The 18108-nt window shown below is 37.0% G+C and overlaps 3 protein-coding genes across 3 annotated transcripts; 2 read left to right on the forward strand and 1 right to left on the reverse strand.

The window, feature by feature from the left end:
- The first annotated feature begins 2558 nt into the window (after positions 1–2558).
- On the forward strand, positions 2559–7685 carry LOC105318743 (splicing factor ESS-2 homolog). The gene is made up of 8 exons (XM_011415994.4): positions 2559–2772; positions 2979–3138; positions 3764–3877; positions 4133–4278; positions 5545–5665; positions 6181–6536; positions 6656–6771; positions 6899–7685. Exons 1-8 carry the CDS (start codon positions 2665–2667, stop codon positions 7221–7223), a joined length of 1446 nt encoding a protein of 481 aa, XP_011414296.2. The 5' UTR covers positions 2559–2664; the 3' UTR covers positions 7224–7685.
- A 711-nt stretch (positions 7686–8396) lies between these two features.
- Positions 8397–15907, reverse strand: LOC105318765 (switch-associated protein 70). The gene is made up of 10 exons (XM_020063491.3): positions 15782–15907; positions 14714–14897; positions 12661–13221; positions 12293–12439; positions 11934–12045; positions 10710–10882; positions 10543–10605; positions 10280–10446; positions 9803–10001; positions 8397–9085 (listed from the first exon to the last, which is right to left on the reverse strand). Exons 1-10 carry the CDS (start codon positions 15802–15804, stop codon positions 8471–8473), a joined length of 2244 nt encoding a protein of 747 aa, XP_019919050.3. The 5' UTR covers positions 15805–15907; the 3' UTR covers positions 8397–8470.
- Positions 15908–16225: 318 nt separating this feature from the next.
- On the forward strand, positions 16226–17985 carry LOC105318742 (electron transfer flavoprotein beta subunit lysine methyltransferase). The gene is made up of 3 exons (XM_011415990.4): positions 16226–16497; positions 16908–17038; positions 17298–17985. Exons 1-3 carry the CDS (start codon positions 16226–16228, stop codon positions 17633–17635), a joined length of 741 nt encoding a protein of 246 aa, XP_011414292.3. The 3' UTR covers positions 17636–17985.
- Positions 17986–18108: the final 123 nt, after the last annotated feature.

An 18108-nucleotide genomic window follows, 5' to 3' on the forward strand; every position in this document is an offset into this window, starting at 1 on the left:
TTCAATTCAACACTAAAACTGAAACTTCTTGAATAGATTCACGTGGGTTTTTTGTCACTAAGTTGGTCGGATTGTTATTATTAAACTAAGAGGGTGTGCTCTGAATTTATGTACAGTGGGTCATCAAGAATGAAAGGTGTAATTGGCAAGAATGAATGATAAAAGGGTTTTTTTCATCATATCAAATAAATATCCGTTTCTTTTCAGGTCTGATCTAACTGATAAATTTATTTCTATCCAAATCGTAGTTTACTTTCTCCTGAACCAAAAGATATTTATTGGTGGGTTTTTTTATTTCTTTTTTTTTTTATATTTTGTGTTCGTATTTCAGTGTTAATTTCAAAATTCATGAACTTCTATCTTATATTCCAACTGTCGAGTAAAGAAACATTTAAACTCTTATACTTTGAAAATCTGTGAATTTTTTATACTTACTTTGAAATTAAAAAAAAAATTGGAGCCAAAAAAGTATTTTTTTCACTGTATGTAAAAAAAACCTGTACTTGATACTTTCGTGACGTAGTATAGTTATTTTTTAAAATAAATATCGGATATTTAGCTCCGTTTTGAAAGTATTTCCCCCCAAAATTAAATGTAATAAAAATTAATATAACGATTGAATTTAATTTTAGATTCATATTAATAGCAACTATTCATTCTTAAATTTTCAGTTTTTATTTGATCTAAACGCTTTTGAGCGTAAACGGCAGTATGAAAGTTTTAAAAATGGGGTTTGCCCCTGCAATAATCTGTATAATTGACGACGTTCGTTCTCCCTCTATCAATGTGTATCAACGCATGCAAGTTGTTTTTCCCTGACAGGAAATAAGTTCCACCCAATCTCCTCGGTGAATCACCCTGTTTGGCGCTCTATATGGCTGTAGAAGCAGGCCCATCCATTGCTTTCCTGTCCAGAACTCACGTTGTTTGAGGGAGGGGGTGATAAGGTTAAAATAGAACAAACCTTCGATAAACCTATCACATTATTATCGCTGCTTCATTGCGGGACTAGGTGAGACCTCCGCCGGAATTCGAATCAAAATTCTTGAACTCTTTAAGTCAATTTTTAACAAAGTTATCTTGTTTTCACCTGAATTTTTTAATATCGTGAATTATTTTTATAAATACCACATTCTTGGTGAACGCCTTCATTGATATTGCATTAATTATTCCATGTTTATTTAGATTAAAAATAGCAATGGTATAATTTATTGCCATTACGAATAGAGGGTTGTGTTAAAATGCTTCGTACTTATAGATCCGCTTAATATCATAAATTTATTGAACTGAAGACAAACAAACTGTCTTCGTGTACACAGTGATTGTAAAGTTCTCTGATGTCATACCAAATCAATGTACAAATATAAATTTGCATCAGAAGTAGAATCTTGTGAGAGCACAGCGACATTGGAAGTATGTAATCAATTATCTCTCCCACCAACTCCCCCCCCCCCCCCACCCACCCCACCGCCCTCTTTTTTTAAATTATTTTATTTTTCAGGTATCATTTTTCAATTGTTTTTTTTTCTTCATCCCAATAGATTGATTTATAATAATTTTACTCTTCTATAGCGTTTAAAAGGTTAATAAATTGTTTTTAATTATATTGGTAGGTGGCCGAAACTTTATAAAACGCACTAAAAGTGAAAAATTATATATTACATGTACATTTACACAATGCATTAGAAAATTCAAATACTAGAGATTAAAAAGACAGGGATTCCAAGCATTTTATGAAAATATCCCCGCAATTAAAAAAAAACTAAGCAAAACAGAATTAAAAAGGGGGAGTGTAAATTGGATTAATACTTCAATTTTTTAATCTCAGGTCGGGTGGACCGGTTAGATACATGTACTGCCCCCTCCCCCTTCCCTTATTTCTCATAATCAAAAACAAATACTTTCTACCTAATAATATCTGGTGGGGTATAATTATATTTTTATCATGAGAAAATAAATATTAAAGTTAGCTGCCTGTGAGCTCACCATTCTGACTGGTCGGGCCGCAGGAGTTCGATTGTTGTAGAATCTTGTGTTTGAGTATTACGTACAACAACAACAACAACAACAACAATAAAACAATAACAACAATATTAAAAAAAATTCTGCATATGTTGTTATAAAAAAGTACAATTTGTGTTCCGATTACTGAGCTGGTATGAAGATGAAGAGGGTATATTACATTCGCGGACTCAGTTTTTTATTTAAAAAGGGGACTGGGATCCGAGGCATAATTTCGATGATTTTTTTAAATAAAAAAAAATTAAACTTTTCAGAGGGGTCCATACTCCCCCATCCCCCTGATCCCACCCATCCTTCCTCTAAATATGCGCATGAATAATTCTCTTAGAGGGGATGTATTTTTTTTTAGCATCGTCGGAAACCCACGGCCAGTCTCGCAAACGCTTACGCGAGACTGGCCGTGGGTTTCCGACGATGTTTTTTTAGATGAGGAGTGTACAACTTGATCCGGAAAAAGATTCGGTACCTGTTTGACTATTACAATTTGTCTAAGTTCTCGCAACGTTTGGTGTGGCGTGCTAAAAACAAGATATTGAAATGCTTTCAATTAACATTGAAGTATTGTTGATCAAACGTCGAGGATGACAAAAATTATGAAAAACACATCTTAGAATATTTGGCTTGATGATATAATATGAACGGATGGCGGTAGTAAAAAAAGATTCACTAACTGTTGTTCCGGCAAGTTCTATCACAGTTGTACAAAAGAAGAAACCACAGAAAATATTGGATGAAGACACATATACACAGGTAAGTTTAATACCATTAATTGTCCAATTCCGAGAAGGTACTGATTGAGCAGTGCTGTATACCGGTATATGCTTAGCGATTTATAATTTTAAATATCGAATTGTTTGTCAAAGTAGAAACCTGTAGAAATTTTATTTCAAAGTGAATTTGGTAGTCATTTCACCAGTTACAAAAAGGTGATCACTGATCATTTTTTGTTTTTGTAGGATGTAGAAAATATCATAGAAAAAGACTTTTTCCCAGATCTTCCGGATTTAAAATCGAAAGGAGAGTACTTTGAAGCATTGGAGAAAAATGACCTTGTGAAGTTGCGAAAATTTCAGCTGAAATTTACTGGCGGAAGACCCACCACAAACCGAACAGAGTGTAAGTGGAGGCCTGTCTTTGATTTTCTTAGTTTGTTACTAATTATGTGAGCTATGTCTTCTTCTTCTTCCTATCCTGTGCTTACCTCGGTATTGATTGTAAGTAGCACGTCAAACACAGCTAAAAGCTTCTACAATTTATATATTAGTTTAAAAGAACAAAAGTTTTGTAGGTTTCGTTGGGTTGTAGGAGGTAGCCATAGTGTTAATTAGCTGCTTGTCCTGATGAAGCATGTACAGCACAACTTGGTTCATTTGGTGTGTACATGTATCTACTAGTTTTTAATTTTTTTTTTTATTTTCAGTAGGGTATTTTAGGAAGTCCAAACAAATATCTGTTATGTTTCTTGGATTTTTGGCAGAATATTTAAAATTTTTCTTTCCTTATGCTCTGAATGAGATATTTCTTTCAATGTTTGTAAACATTTCAAAAACTTCCTGTCTTGGTGAAGAAAGTGAAATCTTTGAATCGTGTCCTTACAATGAACTTAGTTCCAATGAGTCGAACTTTAGATAGGTAGAATTAAGGGGATCATTACTAAAGAAGAAGGCTTACATAGGCATTGCCTGCTGCCAAATCCATTTATGTAAATGTATATTTGCTTTATTTTGAAATTTGATCACAGGTAATTCACCTGCAACATTTGAGACACCGGATATCAGACAGGAAGAGGAGTCATCTAAAAATGCCCATAAAGAAAAATGTACGGAAGAGACCGAGGAAAAGGAAGGCAACAAAAGTAAGTAAAAGTGTTTGTTGTACAGAGTTAAAATATGAAAAATACTTCAACAATTACAAGTTTTTAAATTATTTATTGATGCCAGAAGTAAAAGTCATAATGATGTAGTACAGAATTACATGTTGAAAATCTGATAAATTACATCAATTACAGCAGCAAGCCATTATCAGAAAACACAGTTTTGCTCATACTTAATGATTTTGGCAAAGTCTTTAATACTTTTTTTTTTAAAAATGAATTTTTTTTTTTTTACAGAGCAGCCAAACCTTTCCCTGGATGCCTATATGTCTAAGAACACCAGTGAAGACAATGCTTCTTTCGCTGAGATTCTAGAGGAGACGCAGCAGAAACACAGGGAAAAGCATGCCTGGCTGTACGAAAACGAAAGTAGCCGAAAACAAGTACGATGTCATATTATTCATCTTTATATTAATTATGCATTAGATTTAAACACTTCAAGCTTTGATAAATTGTCATTTTTATGCATTTAAACTTTGTTACAAATTATAATTTGTACATTCATTATAATAACATCTAGAGAAAATACCTAGTTGAATATGCGGGTATGATAAGGCAACTCTCAGAGTTAAAATTCCTCTGATCGATTTGACGTCACAATAAACAGCATGATGTCATAATCTAATCATAAACATGTCAATTTTTACTTTATCTCTGGCTAAAGTTATAAAAACTACAGGCGTAAAAAGTCACTAGAAACTCATTTAACTGAATATATCTTTGATTTCTCTGTATTACGTATAATTATCATTGATGACGTCACATGCCTGTTTAATAGAGATGATCAATGCTGGGAGACAAATCATCGGAATGCAGTGTAAACAATGCCGAAATAAGTCTTATTTCATACTGATACACAAGATTTAGATGAATATCAGTTTGGATATAATCAGGATAATACGGGCATAGATATTTTGTTTTATTAGCGAGTGTTATAAGGTAAGGAGATAGACATTTAATATGTGGCCTGACCGGCCTTTCCTCTGTCAGTGTGTACAAAAAAGGCAAAAGTGTAACACTACCCCGAATATTATGAAAGTTGAATTTGGCAAGTATCAAAAGCGTATGATCTAAACTACTTGAAAAGTGCTGCTAGAATCCTGTGCTTCGTTGTTGTAAATAAAAAATATGTTGTATTTTCAATGAAATTGAAGAAGTCGAGGGGATTTCCGATAAATAATGACAGTATTTATTTTATTTGATTATCAATAGGATTCTAGCAGTAATACTAATAAACATGAGCTAATTGTTGATGGAATTATTGTATCATACATACAAATGAACTTCGGGATAGTGTTACACTTTTTGATTTTTTGTTAAGGTAAAAAATGTGATCTATTTTTAACTGTCATGTGAAACCATGGCACGGCAGCTTCAAAGATCGACTCGATTCAGAAGTAGAAAAATAATATTTTGGCGAACACATTCACTTAATATTACATGTAATATTCAGAACTGTTTTCATAAAAATAAATAATTTCTAAATTGATCATAATATCGACTGTGATTAAACTTGGAGTTGCCTTAACCTACCCGCGTACCCTGCAAATAACTTTGTTATAGGACAAGGAACAAAGACTGAAAGTTTATGCATGTTCTAGAAGGAATCACATAATAATACAATGCTGAAGCTTTTTTTGCTTTTACAGGAAGAGGAGAAAAGAATGGCTTTGCCGAATATTGAACAGCAGGCAGCCATTGAAGCTCCACAGGCCGGAGTTGATAGCTGGAAGTACCAGGCTCGTAACTCTCTTATGTATGTCCCCGAAGGTATGTAGAACCAACTTTGTAACTTGCCAATGTATGTTCTCAAAGGTTTTAGTACCGATCTTGTAACTCACTAATGTAGTACCAAGCATGTATCATACATGTGCTGGTATGTCTCTGAGGGTATGTCATACCAGGCTTGTAACTTACTCTTGTATGTCCCGATAGTTCTGTAGTATCAGACTTTTGAATCACTCATGTACATATTTATGACTCAAAAAGTTAGTACTGACTTGTAAGTTGTTGATGTATGTTCCCAAAGTTAAGCATTGTTGACTTAAGAAATTTTTTTGGCTTAACAACAAGGCAAATATCCACTGATGTATGTATTGTAAATGTGTTAATGATGTGGATTTGTTTGGGATTTTTACATAATAATTTACATTTCATACGTAACAAACATAACAAATCTAACAGAGTCCTGATAATTCCAAATCAAAATCAAGGAACGTGAATGATCATCTTGGGTTTTCTTTTCCTGGACATAACATACATGTAACATCTTTCCAATGTTTCAGGTGCTGACTTTAGTGCACAAGAAATCATTGATGCCCAGAAGAAGAAGCCCAGGAAAATAGTTCATGAGAACACCCGCTTCACTCAGTATCCGTGGAACAAAAACAAGAACCAGAACCTTATAAAGGAAGCCGCCTCAGCCAAGGCTATCATTAACCACGGGAAGATTGGACATGATGGTAAAGAGATTCTTCCAGCGGAGTCACCTCGGGTCAATGGCTACGGGTTTTTGGCAACTCCCTCCCCTGCCCCTGGGGTAGATGAATCCCCCCTTATGACTTGGGGAGAAATCGAAAGCACTCCTTTTCGGTTGGAGGGAGGTGAAACTCCATTGGTTGGATCTGGACCAGGATTTAAGGTAAATATTTAATCAATGTCACGATATAAATCTTACTTGGTTTTTTCAAAGGACTCTCTAAAATTTCTGTAGTTTTGGGCTGAAAAGCGAGAAATACTATTTTTGAAAATATTTTACAGATTCCAGAAATACCTGCTAGAGATCAGTTGGCCATGGACCTTGCAGAAAAAGCCAGTAAATCTCACAGAGACAAGAAGGAGAAAGCTCTCAAAAGTGTGCAGGCCAGATTAGCATCGTAAGTCTAAGTTGTATAACCAATATCATTCCACAGTTTTTATTTTACAAGACAGATGTGATGTTTATTGAACTGAATGGCTATTTAATTTGCCAATAATAATATTTTTCTTTACTTTGTGTTACAGGCCATTTTCCCCAAAGTTTGGGCGGAGCACTTCAGACAGAATAAGCTCCATGTCCCCCGCTGCTCAGAAGCTTGCTCACTCGCGGCTTGGGATCCGGTCAAGCACAGACAAGGCCCTGCGAGCCAGCTACACCCCCTCTCCCTCCCACACGCTCCCTGGGAGTAAGACACCCATCAGCCTCACCCCTAGTGGCACCCCTAAGAGTAGCACTCCCTCTGTGAAAGGAACCCCCGGCAGCAAGAGGGGGGTAGGGGATGTTCAATCACTCACAGACAATCTCCTGCAGATTCCCAAACGACCCAAAGCGGCCGATTTCTTCGAGTGATTCAGGCTCTGTGCTGGGATGTATAACCCTGCACATTGTATCAACACAGAAATACTGGTGTATTGTGATAATGATTTTTGTAGAAAATATTGTGTTCACAGGGCAGAGACAACAGAAAATGTTCATTTCACTTTTTATACATGAACATTGAAATGGAAAAGATCTGTCAAAATTTACTAGATCGGGACTGTAAATAAATATCAAAGGAATGATTTCTGATATGATTATACACCCAAACTGTATCATGACTAAAGACTTATGTGCTTGTCTTTCAGAATTTGCATTATTTTATTATATAAATCACATAATATGCTAATAGAAAGACGAAGGTGTAGTTGTGCATGAGGAATAGGACATATATGGATGATATGTTGTATTGAAACCTCAGTAAACATTGAACACCTTCATTCACCATGTGACATTTGATGACTTTTTAACAGAATTAAATATTCAAACCTTTCATGACTGGTCTTAGTTTATGAAGTCATTACCGGCATAAACATGGCGCGATCTTATTTATGTGCAAGACAGTTAGACATGCAAAATGTATTCTCCTCGCAAAACCTGAAGTTCAAGATAATGGGATGTGTAAACATTGAATTCACAACCTTTCTTTATGGTTTGAAGTCGTACATCTGAGTGTTTGATCTTCCTGCCTGGCCGTATACTGTAATCTTTCCAGAGACATAATTCTTGTTGACTTATGGTCAAGGGTACCCGATCAGGAAATAAAATCCACCAAGGTCAAACTTAAAATGTAGCTGCGAATGTAGCCCTCTGCCTCTCCCCCTTTTGTTTCCGTAAGATGTCACAGAGGGCAACGTTATTCCAGCTGTTCAAACTTATCAGTATGGGAATATGCGATCGATTAGTGATCACACACATTCCAAACTACTTCCGCTTAGGATTACAAGAATGGAAAATCAAAATTACATCATTTATACATGTAGCTGGATGGAAAAATAAAATTGCATCATTTATAGCTTTGAAACTGCGGGATCTAAAGATGCATATTTAGTTATCAACTGGTATTTCAGCTGAACACATCGTAATTTATAATGTAATTACGATATATTCTGTTAATTTTCAAAGAATTTGTTGAGTGAAATTACAATGCAGATATAAATTAAATTCAATCTGACTGATTAGTAGTTATAATAATGTAAAGTTAAATTCATTTCAGAAATAATTTAATGAAAAATATATAATTTACTACAAAGACAATTTATATACACCGGTCCTCTTTGCTATTCAACGATCCGTAACTCCGTCTCCAGAGACGTATCTCCGGTCACGTGGTTTTCCAATGCCTTATTTTGTGAATCGGAGAGTCCCCTTCTTTTAGGTTTTTCAGGAATCTCAATATTATTATCAACGTCATTACTGACGTCATCATTAAGTTTGTCGTCACTCGAACCATTGTCGTCTGCCGTTGGTTCCACCTCGCTCACCTTAACTTGGTTTTTAGATTCAACGCGTTCTACCTCATCCACATCAACAGTTTTTTCTGATTTATTTTTTTCTACCCCATCTGCATCTACATGGTTTTCAGATCTAATATTTTCTACCTCATCTATGCCAACATGGTTTTCCGATGTATATTTGTCTCCACTTTTTTCGGATACATTGTTTGTTTGTTCAGACCCACTCTCTTTTGTCTCTTCGTCCAGATGCTCTTTTCCCACACTTCTCTTCTTGAAGTCTTTGTCGCAGAACGCGCCCTCCCCGCGGTGAGTTATGAAAGGGTCATATTTAGGGAGCACCGGCCGAGCTAATCCTATGGTGGGCGTTTTCCACAGCTTCATTTTGGCCTCGGCGATGATGCGGTCTTTCTCGGCCCTCTCCAGTTTACTCGATGCTTCCTGTGTGAACAAAATGAGCACAGTTTTAGTAACAATCAGAATGTTATATTTTGATGTATTCTATATTTATGGCCTTTTAACAGGATACAACACAATTATACGAGTCATCCGCGTGTGAAGTATTCGACACTTGTTAAATCCGTGTGCACACGGTGAAAGACCTATATCATAATAGAAACAATATTATCTCTTTGTGGTTAATTAACAAATCTACCATAGAAAATTAGTATTCAGACACACAAATATGTCCCCAACCCATTTGGGAAATAGTTAACCCCACTGTTTAAAATATTCTACGACGTGACATTGTTTTCGAATAACATAAAATTATGTAAGAAAATATGAATTTTGGATAAGAATCTGACTGCAGAACTGGACGTAGCTTTACGGTCCGTCAACCCAAATCTCCGTAGAGCTACAGTTCTGCAGCAAATAAGAAACACATGGCTTCTATATTTCATTCCAGAATCTATGCATAATGAAACACACGATTTGTCATTAAAATTTCCATTTGAAATAAATAGTACATAGAACTAAATATACAAATCGTAAAGAAATAAAGGGAACTTTCCACTAAATATCACCGCAAATCTTTATTTCTTTCCACTAAAGTATTTTCAGGCATAAAGGTAGTGGTTACATTTATCATACAGCACATCACTGCACCACCCTATACAACACCTCGCCCCACCCCCTACCACACCTCGCCCCACCCACCTGGAGCTCCGCGTTGGCCGCCTGTCTCTCCACCTCCAGCTGCTGTAGCCTGTCTTGGGCCTCCCTCAGGAGACTCTCCTGTTTCTCCCTCAGCCCCTCCAGTCCCTCCCTCTCCTGTCGCTCCTGTCTCAGTAGCTCTTCCTGCTCGTGACGAAGTCTCTCCAGCTCCTCGCGTTTCTGGGACTCCTCTTCTAGCAGACTGTGGAGAAATATGGTGGTGTAATTATTGTTTACTTAATATACGCCAAAAACTCGCATCTTCCTGGCTTTTCTCGGACACCTGCATTCATCGTCATTTAACTGTCGTTTAACTGTACGTTTTACTAGTATTATATTACACATAAATAAACGTTAAAGCGCATAATACTGTGATATCTTTGATTTTATAGTACACGTAAACGCATGTAATTGTAAATGCGCATATCTTCCCAGTCATTGGCCAAAATCATGAGTTTTTTGTGGTGTATGATTTCATACCTTGCCTGCAGTTGACGGACGATCTCCTCGTCACGTTTGGCTTGCCTCTCCTCCTCTAGGAGGCGCTGTAGTTCTCTCTTCACTTCCTCCAGCTCTCGCATACGACGCTTCTCAACTTCTCTCAGCGCCGCTTCCTTCAGCAGCCGAGATTCCAAATCCTCCCGCGCCTAGGATAGAGAGATAGAAATTGATCTATAAAATTATATTACATTCAAATTTACCGTTGGTTAAAAACAGTGCCAGCACTGATCAAATGCACTTACAAGCTTCTCAGCCTCCAGGGCCTCGATCTGTTCTTGGAGACGCAGTTCATCCTGTCGATGGCGCTAGAAATCAAGATAATACCTCAATTAATTTTTGCAGAATATATTATAGATACTTGAAAACAATTTACTTGTACGATTTCCCGCGGAAATGACGTGGTGCGTACCTCGTTGTACTCTTCCTGTAGACGCCGGAGAGTTTCCTCGTCCGCCATCTTCTTCTGCACCTCTTCCTGTTCCCGTTTCTTCTTCTCCCGCCGTTTGGCCTGCCTCTGTTTGGACTGATGTTTGTGGTAGTGGAAATCCGGGTCCTCGCACTTACCGATGGCCAGGTTTAAAGCTACGACAACAGCAAACGTATACTTTATTCTTTATTGGCTAAAGGAGCGATGTGGCTCATAGATAAACATATCACAGATATATATATACTTACAATAAAAATTGAGAATTCTACATGATACCGGAATATATCAAATTAGCTAACTACATGTACTAATATATATAAATGATATATATACAATCCAAAATGAGTAAAGTTAATCCACACAAGTAATAAATAATACAAAATAACAGAAAGCCGATTCAAAACTCTACCGGTTCCATTATAATCTTCAGGAGTAAACTCTACCGGTTTCATTATAATCTTCAGGAGTGTTCTCCTGAAGATTATAATGAAACCGGTAGAGTTTTGAATCGGCTTTCTGTTATTTTTTATTATATATATAGATTTTTTGTAGTAGTAAGGTTTTAAGTATTTTTCTCGAATATTCAAAATTGCAGGGCAAAACAAGACGAAATTTGCCTTTGATCTCTTGAGAATTGCACAATGTGCATTTACAGTCACTTCTAGACAGGATGGTCGGATTTTTACCTTCCGTTTTCAACGTTTAATAATTGTGTTGAAATTCTATATTTAAATGATAAAGACTTTCCTTTATGCAACAACCGTTTCAAAACCGTTTCAAAAGATATTTTTGTAAACACAATTTATCAGCTATTTCCTGATAAACAATACATTTCGAAGAATTTTCAAAAACACTATACATTAACCATGTAGTATAAACGCGTCCGTAAGGCGATGTTTAACTGTTAGAACAAAGTATTAAACAATTGCTTTTTTATATTTAACTGTTCATTATGAATACTGAAAATGCCAAAACAAAGCTGTAGAATTTCCCTGTAAATCTTAATCAGATATTAGGTAATTTCTGTTAATATTTTTAGGCTATGCATACTGTATATATGAGCACATCCTCATAAACAAATGGAATCAATTAGAATCCAAATTTTCTAACAATTGACAAACAACCTTTTTTTCCGTAAACAACGATCATACCCCCCCTTCCCCCCCCAAACACTTTAGTGATTTAATTTGTAGGACGTGCACTGACCTGAGACCCACTCGGCGCGTGTTCGACTGTCGGCGGCGCTACACTCGTACGGCTTGGAGCTGGTGTGGATGATGAAGCGGTTGGGCTTGGTTACACCCTTGTCCGATACAACCTACAGATCACAGAACATGTAGGTAGGTCAAACACAGCCATCATTAGTGCAACAGGGAATTCTTAATTTAACTTAACATGTTAACTTATCGCTACTAAAAATAAAGTAGGAGAATAAAATAAAAGAGCGCCCAATCTCATAAAGATTCCTATCAAACTGGTCTAAGATGATGACAATGTTGGTCAACACCATCAGCCCCCCCCCCCCGCCCCGTCGGTCGGTAGTGACGGACGTCAGTCAGCCTCACCTCTATCCTGCAGTCCTTTACGATGTTAATACAGCCCTTCAGTTCCTTCTCTTGCATGTTCGTGTAGTACTTAAGGCAGTTCTTCCTCAGGACAAACCAGCGGTCCTTCCAATGTTTCACCTGGTAGCCCCTCTTACAGAGCATGCCCTGTTCAATGATAAATAAGGCTGAGGTCAGCAAATACAAAGCCGCTCTTTTTTCTCACTAGATACCTAGATAATGTTTGGTCACTTTTTTTTATAAACAGACATAAATAACATATTTATACACGAAAAGAAATTTACTCAAATAATATTTATCAATCTGATTTTCAAAATTGATTACTCGACATTTTCATGTACAATAACAATGCAATAGTTAGTATGTACCTTTTGAAAAATATCGTTGATATAAAGCTCAAAGACTTTGGTAAGGTAATATTCAAAATCGCTATCTCCTAATTGGGAACCGAATAGACCAATGAACATATCCTTAAACTCGACAAATCTTAAATTCCCTGAGGCCGCTTCTAATTCTTGGATCTTGTCTTCGAGTACTGTCAGACCGGATATTGACACAAAAGACCGGAACAAGATGGCCATTTCCTCTCGATCGATTTCCGGGGGTCCAATTGGAACACCGTTTTCATTGTCTTCTGACAACAAAATAAAAATCATCCACATCTTGAAAAGATTTTGTTCACTTGTTTTGTAGAGATTGAAGTCCGATTTTGTGAAGTGATGGTCATGATAGATATTCCAACACAGTCGGTACAGTTCATACGGGTCCTCCACACTGTCGGTAGGGGGCGCATTTCTGATGACTTGTAAAAGTTCATGGTCGATGATATCACAAAATAGAGGAAAGTCTATGTTTGTTCGCCCTTCAATATTCAGAAGCTCTTCTGATTTTTGAAATCCCAAAACTCTCCCAAGACTTGATATCAATACCTGAAATATTGATATCAATTATTAAAACAAAAATGTCAGTGGCAGACTTTCTTCATGCAATTGTCATTTAAAGTTAATTTTAAATTTTCTGTGTTACTGTAAATACAAATTAAAACGCCTTTTTGCCTCAACAAGACGAATTCGATTAAATCTCGGAAATGGAGATGTTTCTCACAAATCAAAATGCATATTTTAATGTATTTGTATTATGTTTTTAACATTGAAACTATTTACACTTTATTCTATAAAAATTTACACACATTATTAATTAGCAATTTTATGGAATGTGACCCAATTATTATATAGGATGTTATCAACAAAGCTCAAATGTCTCATAAAACATGCAGGTTTTTTTTAAGCCAAATCGTGGATCGGCTCTTTATTTTTGAAGTGGTTGACATGGTGATTGTATCCGTGTAGCGGTGCTTCAGATTATGTCAATGCCCGAGGACTACTCCAATCTTAATCTTGACAACATTTCCTGTTTTCAATGGCTGCACATTTAATATCACAGGTGGGTTTTATTTCTCAACAGACTGTGAATTTCCTCAAAAATAAGGAAATTAAACATGTCATATAAAAATTCGCTGACAAAGATAGGGATTTATAGTTCAGAGGATATTTTATCAAGTAGTCAAGTTATGAGGCTAATACCCAATCTTAATAGTATTTTGATTTTGTATAATACCCGCTTTTTTGAATTTGAACAAGCCCCGACCAAAATTATCACATCAGAATACTCTAATAACTATGTATTCCTTATTCATTAAATATGAATAGTCAGTGCGGAATAAACATATCTTACAATTAGAATCTTTGCAGTTTAATGATATTCCACTACCCATGTCAAGACACATTTTGATGCAAAGAAGACTGACCGAGTAGAATGGCCGAGTGTCCGATGAACCAATACAATCGAGTTCACATGAAACGTCTTTGTATACATTATAATTCTAGCATCAATAAGAAAGTAACAAACCTATGTAACAGCATCACTCCTGTAAAAATATTCAGAATTTAACACCACAACCATTAAACCCATTACCTGGAGCAAGTCTATGTCACAGTCAACATCATCCGAGTAATGTCCTGTAGAACCGAGTACGACTGTTTAACAACAATAACATTACCTGAAGCACCGAATTTGAGTAACTCCGGTAACATCCTCCATCTTAATTAGAGTCTAGACTGTTCAACTCTTATATTACCTATATAGAAAGTACACAGTGACTATGTAACTCACTCGTCAAGCTGCCTGTAGAATCGAGTGCACCTTTGTAACTCATCCTTTTTAACCCAAAATCGAGAACGACCTACATCACTTGTAGATTTGTAACTTATCCATTCTGACTCGAGTCAGAACGAATGCGACCTACAAACCTGTAGAACCGAGTAAACCTGTTACCTGTGTATCTCATCCTCACTGAACCGAGTACGACTTGCATTACCCGTAGAATCGAGTACACCTATATGTCTCTACAGTACTGTTTACCTTCAGTGTGGATATGTGCGCGGTGCCGTCGTGCGAGTCCACCAGTGTGTTGAAGGTGTACCATAGCAGCTTGTTGACCTCTGTGGCGGATCTAAGTACAAACTCTCCCACCATTTTGTCGCTTGAAGCTAATGATAGATGCTTAGTGAGTCTTTTGTTTTTTAACATTTTGTCTGACAGCCCCCTGGAAAACAAAAAACGAGAAATTGTTTTCATAACACAAAAGATTATGTTTGACATGATTTCTTTATCATTTTTCAAAGCTGTATAATTATTGATCCGCCTCTTCAATAATAAACATTGGAGTAACTTCCCTTGGCTCCGCTCGAACATGTGCTCTCTTCTAACAGAACTGTCTATTTTCTATCAATCGCAAAGAAAGGTCACATTCTTCACAAAGGTAAAAAATTTACATGCATTGGATTCTTAATCAACGAACTGTTTCTAATCTAAACCTCGTAACAAACGAACTTTTATCTTTTGTCACACAGGTAACACCAAGCATTAACCAGCTGTTAACGGCTACTTATTTAGGCGGATCAAAGGTATAAATTCCTGGTGGATTAAAGTTACTCAATAAAGGTAATCTCATAACTCGAAATAATAAACAAAGGAACCGTCTGACAGCAGGCGAATAATTGACATAGACATGGGCGTGCTTATACATGACGTACATAGTAAATAAATATATCTGATTACATAGACCTGTAAATATATTCACTTTATAATACTGCCGTAAGAGTTCCTTCTAAGCTACTGATACAAAAAATTAGATGACAATTTTAACTGAGCTGACAACACTTCAAAATTAGAAGTACTCACGGGCGTAAATGGACACACAGTTAAAACGATTTCCACTAGTAAACTAAGTATCCGTTCATGAGTATTTCCTGTTTGGGTCCTTACAATAGAAGCCAGTCAACACTCGCTGGTAAAATAAAACCTTATCTGTTTATGAACTTCCTCTTTCCCACCTAATGCCGACTGTAAGCTGTATAACCCCACCTGGTTAATTCGACCTCCGAATCACAGTGTCGCCATTTTTTACCATTCACTTTTAAACCTTACCTTTGTGAGATGAAATTAAGCATGGCGTAGTGTGTCTAATTCGCAAGCCAGCCGTTAAGAAAGATTTATTAAAAGGCACCGTAACATCAAGTCACTGGTCCGACGAACGCAAATACTTACCGGGCGGATGTTACAACAAGGCTTACGACATCTTGTTATTTTGAATCATCGAAAAGTTTATCCACTAAAAATATCTGTATTTTCACACAATCAAGTCCGTACCACGATGTCATTGAATGCGTCAAAGCAGACGCACGCGCTATTTATTAATGGCCCCAGGTGATGGAATCCCGCCACACTGTCAAACATCGCTGCATCTATTTACGACTATAATTTATTTGTTAAAAGGTTATTTCTCCGTACAGTTCTCGATTCAGGTCATGGCCCATTCAATCTTTTTTATTTTATTTCAGATGATGTTTCCATTTCAAGTATAGGTACGAAATGCCGATAGTTTTTACACCTTTACGCTTGAGGTGCTCGTCGGTGGAACTTAATTCCGCCCGAAGATGGTTCTGTTCAGTTTCAAGTAACTCTGAGCAGCTAAGACAGCTCATTCGAACACACACGGAAGTCACGAGAGATCACATGACACCGGAGATCCAGCTTCACCTAATTACCCCGAGATGTAGCCTCTGGTCAGCCAAAGGAGATGACGCACCTTTTACTGACCCCTTCTGGGCATTTTATTGGCCCGGAGGACAGGTGCTATCCAGGTATAAATGACTATCGATGTTTGTCTAACACAGTCAGGTAAATTTTCCTCAATATTGTCACCTTACCTTCCTCCTTATTATATACCTCACCAATAGGACATATCAAAAAGTGTTCAACATTATCAAAGCCGAACCAGGAAGTAGAACACAGCATAACATTGCTCCAATTTCGATAACATGCAATTTCTAATACATATGTTCTATACAAATACCAATCATACATTCATGTACGAAAAAAAATACTAGTTAAACATCAATTTTGATTTGTAAGCAGATATTAGTAACACAAATATTGTTCACTTTGATTGGAGTCTATAGATTACGATCTCGCCTTACTTACGTACCATGTTGAGCGAGAGCAGCCCCTTCATGCTGTGTAGATGAGTAATCCGGAGTCTCGTGATTTATAGGTTCGTCCTGGACAGACCACGATTGTTTCACAACAAGAAGGTCCTCGACGTTGGGAGTGGATGCGGGGCTTCCGCTATCGCCAGCAAGCTGTCAGGGGCGCACACTGTCTGCGCTAACGATACAGACCCGGGTACATATATAAAATGCATCTAAATTATACTTCCTCATCTAACATAATTTTTCGTTGAATCCATAAAAATCTTGATTGGGTAATTGTCGAGGGTCAATATTTCCCGCTATCATATTGACATATGTTATATGACAGCCGATGATAACACTTTAAAACTATTTTTGAACTTTAAATGATTCCGCGATTTATTCATCTTTTTTCATAAAGTGTCGGTATGAAGTTGACTTACAATATATACGGTAATTTTTTTTTATTTCAGTAGCCTTGGAGGCAATCAAAATGAACTGTGAACTGAACGGAGTCTACTTAGATACGTCATCTGATGACGTCATCGGTAGCAAAATTGGTGACTGGGACGTTGTATTTTTGGGTGACATGTTCTATGACTCGGATTTCGCGGACTTATTCAGCCAATGGCTCCCCTGGCTGTCACGGAGCGGTGTGAATATATATGTGGGGGACCCCGGTCGTCTGCCGTTGGTCAATCATCCATTAAAAAGGAATCTGGTCAGCCTCTTCCGGTGTCCACTTCCGGAAAACTGTCTCCGAGAGAACAGTGGGATGTCTACGGGCACCGTGTGGAAACACACCGGATAGAACACACAGTGAAATACACCGAATAGTGACATACACATGATAGTACACACAGTGAAATACACCGGATAGTACACACAGTGAAATACACCGGATAGTACACACAGTGAAATATGCCGGATAGTACACACAGTGAAATACACCAAATAGTACACACAGTGAAATACACCGAATAGTACACACAGTGAAATACACCGGATAGTACACACAGTGAAATACACCGGATAGTACACACAGGGAAATACACCGGATAGTACACACAGTGAAATACACCGGATAGTACACACAGTGAAATACACCGGATAGTACACACAGGGAAATACACCAGATAGTACACACAGTTAAATACACCGGATAGTACACACAGTGAAATGCATCGGATTGTACTTACAGTGAAATATGCCGGATAGTACACACAGTGAAATACACCGAATAGTACACACAGTGAAATACACCAGATAGTACACAGTGAAAAA

The sequence above is a fragment of the Magallana gigas genome, chromosome 3 (assembly GCF_963853765.1).
Source record: "Magallana gigas chromosome 3, xbMagGiga1.1, whole genome shotgun sequence".
Classification (NCBI taxonomy): Eukaryota; Metazoa; Mollusca; class Bivalvia; order Ostreida; family Ostreidae; genus Magallana; species Magallana gigas.

Bases quoted from the DNA above. Each gene is read 5' to 3' on its own strand.
- LOC105318743 (XM_011415994.4), top strand. From the start codon at position 2,665: ATGGCGGTAGTAAAAAAAGATTCACTAACTGTTGTTCCGGCAAGTTCT. The intron at 2,773-2,978 runs GTAAGTTTAATA...TTGTTTTTGTAG, and splicing joins ATGAAGACACATATACACAG to GATGTAGAAAATATCATAGA. The intron at 3,139-3,763 runs GTAAGTGGAGGC...ATTTGATCACAG, and splicing joins CACCACAAACCGAACAGAGT to GTAATTCACCTGCAACATTT.
- LOC105318765 (XM_020063491.3), bottom strand. From the start codon at position 15,804: ATGCTTAATTTCATCTCACAAAG. The intron at 13,222-14,713 runs GTAAACAGTACT...TCAATATTTCAG, and splicing joins CGCACATATCCACACTGAAG to GTATTGATATCAAGTCTTGG. The intron at 10,606-10,709 runs GTACGCACCACG...CTTGATTTCTAG, and splicing joins TACAGGAAGAGTACAACGAG to CGCCATCGACAGGATGAACT.
- LOC105318742 (XM_011415990.4), top strand. From the start codon at position 16,226: ATGCCGATAGTTTTTACACCTTTACGCTTGAGGTGCTCGTCGGTGGAA. The intron at 16,498-16,907 runs GTATAAATGACT...CGTGATTTATAG, and splicing joins GGAGGACAGGTGCTATCCAG to GTTCGTCCTGGACAGACCAC. The intron at 17,039-17,297 runs GTACATATATAA...TTTTTATTTCAG, and splicing joins CGCTAACGATACAGACCCGG to TAGCCTTGGAGGCAATCAAA.